The sequence below is a fragment of the Chondrus crispus genome, genomic scaffold, assembly GCF_000350225.1.
Source record: "Chondrus crispus Stackhouse genomic scaffold, scaffold_261, whole genome shotgun sequence".
Taxonomy (NCBI): domain Eukaryota; phylum Rhodophyta; class Florideophyceae; order Gigartinales; family Gigartinaceae; genus Chondrus; species Chondrus crispus.
In genome coordinates, this window is record NW_005179137.1 from 79,859 (window position 1) to 84,568 (window position 4,710).

The window sequence follows — 4,710 nt, forward strand, 5'->3', positions numbered from 1 at the left end:
TTGGAATCCCCTTCGCCCCGCTGACCTACCATTAGGTTATGGGCCCAGTTCAACGTTATTATTCCGCTGTGTGAGTGCTGGTTCTGAGTTTCTGCTGCCGTTTTTGTGTTTGTTTCTGCTGTCGTTCTCGTTTTGGTCTCCGCTGTCGTTCTCGTTTTGGTTTCTGCTGTCGTTTCCGCCGCCGTTTTCATCGCCGCCGTCGTTTGTTTTGTTCTATCGCGGTCTACTTGCTGTCGTTATCATCTTGGTCGTTCGTCTCCGTCTACCTGCTGTCGTTTCAACTTGGTGGATCTTCTTCGTGTCTGTTGCAGCTTGGTATTGGCAATCGTTGTGTGAGCTGTGGGTGTAGTCCCTAGTCGCCAACGTACCATATCAATCCAAGAAGACTGCCCTTCGATCACGCCGGTGATCGTCGTAGCTGCCGATACCCTCGCTCTTGGTGAAAGGCTTGTGCCATTGGAAATCTGACTTGAGCGAGGGTCCGACCAAGAATCGTCGAGAGACGAAACACTGATCCTCGGGGAGGATCACAGTGTACTGGTCTAGTCGATCCGCACTCTGCCTTCGGGAGGTGCGTCGGCGGTGTGGGTAACGCTCTCGGTATTAGCCCTATAGGTACGACTTCGGTCCCCTGGGTGAAGAGAATACGTGCCTAAACACTGAACCTCTCACTATACATGTATAAGGTCGCGTACCTTGATTAAGTTCGCACGGAAGAGGGTGACCCTAGGCGTGATTGTGAACAAATCACACGAGTACGACGAAGGCAGTTTCATTCTTGTGTGGGAAACCTCATTGGGGTAGTACCGTATTAAGTTTGGACAAGCCGATTTTGGTTGCAGGGACCGTTCGCAGTAGTGACCAAAAGTCCTGGTTCGTCTACAGGCAAAGTGTTGTGCTTACTCGTGGCACGTTTGATTTAGTTCACAGTCGAAAGACCCGCACTGGCCGACATACAGGGGTAGCGCCCTAAGGCATTTTTAAGAAGAATACGCTTGTTCCACTCCGCCGGGAACAAGCACCAAGAACGTTTCCGAGTAATCGCTACAAACTTCTTATACGGGTGGGCTTGCCATTGTGTTGACTATCGGTTAACGGCTTGGGATCCCGGAACAGAAGACCTTGTATACTCGAAGGGTACATCCATTCGGCGAAATGGATGACCAAAGCTATGGATCGGTCAGAATCGAGAAGCTGACGGCATCCAACTCTTACATCTGGAAGCAGAAAATCCAGCTACTGCTTGCTCTCCGAGATGTCGATCAATACGTTTTTGATGATATCTCGGAGAATGCGACGTCAGATGACCGGAGAAAATGGATCCGTGGTGACGCAAAAGCAAAGGCAGTCATCGGACTCACGCTTTCTGATGACTACTTGCAACATGTGCGAGGGTGTAGCAGTGCGAAAGAGACATGGGAAGCAATTCTGAAAGTGTTTGAGCGCCATACTTTGCTCAACAAACTTGCCGCCCGTCGCGACTTTTACACTGTATCCATGGTCCCATCCGAGAAAGTGCTCGTGTTCATCAATCGTGTGAAGCAACTTGCTGCCAGATTGCAGTCAATGAGTGTTGAGATTGACGATAAAGAAATTGCAATGGCTGTGTTGAATGGCTTGCCTCCACGATTCGATAACCTGATTGTTGCTCTTGACGCACTTGGCAATGAAGATAAAGTGTTTGGACTCGAGTTTGTGAAGAGTCGTCTGCTGCAAGAAGAACAACGACAAAGCATGAAGACCGCTTCTGCTTCATCACCACATGCACCTGCACTGGTCAATCGTATGCCTATTCGACGCGATATGAAATGTACGAATTGCAATAGACATGGGCATACTGCAGCGCGTTGCTGGGGCAAGGACGTGAATGGGCGCCGACCTGCACCGCCAGATGGCTTTCGGTCACGCAACACTGGCTTAAAGCCAAGTGCATTTTTTTCTCGAGATGACAATTCCACTGCTGCCTTTGCGGAGAGTGACTTTACTTGCTTGCTTTCGACTTCCACTCTAGGAAAGAGGGCTGCAAACGCAAGGTCATGGCTATTGAAAATGTGCGACCACATGCTGTTATCTGAAAAGGTCAAAATCAAGTGACACATGTACATGACTGCACAGTCCGGGCGCTCTTACCCATATCACGACATGACACGTGTAAAATCCCAGATTTTGGGGTTCTGGGGACGAAAGTGGCCTCTCCGAGGGTCATGCAAATTTGCATAGTTTTGCCAAGTGGAACCTTGGCCCGTAGCACTATAGACTACACAGGAAATACTGAAATTCTATTGGCCCTCAGGTCTAATGCTGCAAATCTATTGGTCGAGCGTTGTCTACGTGTGCGTCATTGGCCTTGTGATGTACTTTAAATGGCCTGTATATGCCATAATTACGTTGTTTTGGGGGTTTCAAGTGGTTTGCCATGGTTGTAATGGGTAATTGCATGGGGCCCCCGGGCGGGACACATGTATGCTGTGTACACATTTACACGTCGCCAGGTGGATTCGTGTACGTACACATGTACACGCATCCAGGTGTATGCACATGAGGGTTTACAGTTTTACAGTGTCAGACTGTTTGCGATCCTGCGCGTGTCCGAGTACAGTACATGTGAATCAAAAGTACAACAAGTACTTGTGGCGAGAGGAATACAGTTGTGCGATTATTCTGTGTACGCGTCACGCTGTATGCGAGTCTTGCGTGAGCATGCGCCGTTGCACTGTGCTCTCGTCATGGTGCGCCGTTGGATGCAAGTTCATGACAGTACTCGTGTGATTTACATGTATTCTCATGTGAGTTGTGTAGAAAGTCTGGATGCACATTGTTATAACTTGCCATAATTATCTGACAGTGCTTGGCGAAATTAGTAAGGTGAGAAACAAGGATACGTATGGCGATTGTGATATGAAAGACGTTTGCGTTGTTGGAAATAGACAAGTGCCAAGTTGTTCGTTGCACAACAATGAAGTCTGGCATGACTGGATGCAGATTAGTAAGGTGTGAAACAGTTGCATGCATAGGGCCATGGTTTAAAGTCATTTGGAATGTGTAGAAATAGTTGTGAGCTAATAGTTACGAATCGATTCGTAAGGTGGAAATCGAACAGTATGGTCGGGCCACAAGAGGACCGCGCTTGGTCGCGCATAGTAGAGTATGGTTTACTGGGAGTCGGAGTAGAGCGATAGTGTAGCACTCGAAGTGTATAAGTATCGCAGGAAAACGGCTTCAAAGTAAACCTCGGTACCAACTCCTTCACTCACACACATCAACCTGCCTTCCTTCTTTCCCTTGCCCCTCCGAACCTACCTTTAATGACTTGTCGATTCCGGTTGCAGCGCTCACATTACGTTTGATCGCTCTTTGTTCGTTACGTATGAACAGATGCAATCTGGATCAGTCGAGATGGGCACGAAGGCTAGAGCTAATGTCGCTGGTCGCGGCGAGGTAGAATTCATGTTGAACGTCAACGGTAGTCCCCATCCTTGCAAATTGTCAAACGTTTTGCATGTCCCTGATTTCGGATACTCGCTACTGTCTGTTTGCCAAATGGTTTCGAAGGGTTTGCAAGTATCATTTGAAAATGAGAAATGCCGCGTTACTGCAGGACCAACTGTAGTTGCTACAGCGAGTCAAGTTGGGGATTTGTACATACTTGACGTCATGAATGAATCCTTTTCTGCTCACGTAGTTACCCTTCAGACGCTACATGAACGCATGGCCCATGTTAATGTACAAGGAATCGCATCAATGATTCACAATAATGTGGTAAGTGGCATCAACGTTCGTCAAAGCGATGTCATCAGTGCAATGAATCCGAAGTCTGACAATCACCCTCTCATTTGTCCTGCGTGTGTGTTCGGGAAAGCAACGCGATCAGTAATCCCAAAACAGCGATCATCGTCTCGAGCAAAGAACTGTCTTGACTTGGTACATTCTGACGTTTGCGGTCCGCTCGAAGTACAGTCCATTGGTGGTTCGAGATACTTTATTACATTTGTAGATGATCACTCGAACTGGGTAGTTGTGTACACGATGAGAAATAAATCTGAGGCGTTTGCAAAATACAAGTTGTATGAAAAGTTGGCTCAAACCCACACTGGTCGCAAAGTAAAGGTGCTTCGCACTGATCGAGGGGGAGAGTACTTGTGGACGGAATTCTAATGGTAGGTTCGGAGGGGCAAGGGAAAGAAGGAGGGCAGGTTGATGTGTGTGAGTGAAGGAGTTGGTACCGAGGTTTACTTGGAGCCGTCATTCAGCGATACTTATACACTTTGAGTGTTACACTATCCCATTACTTTGGCACCTGGTAAACCGTACTCACTAATGGTAGGTTCGGAGGGGCAAGGGAAAGAAAGGAGGGCAGGTTGATGTGTGTGAGTGAAGGAGTTAGTGCCGAGGTTTACTTTGAAGCCGTTTTCCTGCGATACTTATACACTTCGAGTGCTACACTATCGCTCTACTCCGACTCCCAGTAAACCATACTCTACTATGCGCGACCAAGCGCGGTCCTCTTGTGGCCCGACCATACTGTTCGATTTCCACCTTACGAATCGATTCGTAACTATTAGCTCACAACTATTTCTACACATTCCAAATGACTTTAAACCATGGCCCTATGCATGCAACTGTTTCACACCTTACTAATCTGCATCCAGTCATGCCAGACTTCATTGTTGTGCAACGAACAACTTGGCACTTGTCTATTTCCAACAACGC

The 4,710-nt window shown here is 47.7% G+C and overlaps 1 protein-coding gene across 1 annotated transcript; it reads left to right on the top strand.

Moving 5' to 3' along the window:
• The first annotated feature begins 3,375 nt into the window (after positions 1-3,375).
• CHC_T00005006001 (hypothetical protein) lies at positions 3,376-4,155 on the top strand. Its single transcript, XM_005716313.1, has 2 exons — positions 3,376-3,774; positions 3,814-4,155. Exons 1-2 carry the CDS (start codon positions 3,376-3,378, stop codon positions 4,153-4,155), a joined length of 741 nt encoding a protein of 246 aa, XP_005716370.1.
• Positions 4,156-4,710: the final 555 nt, after the last annotated feature.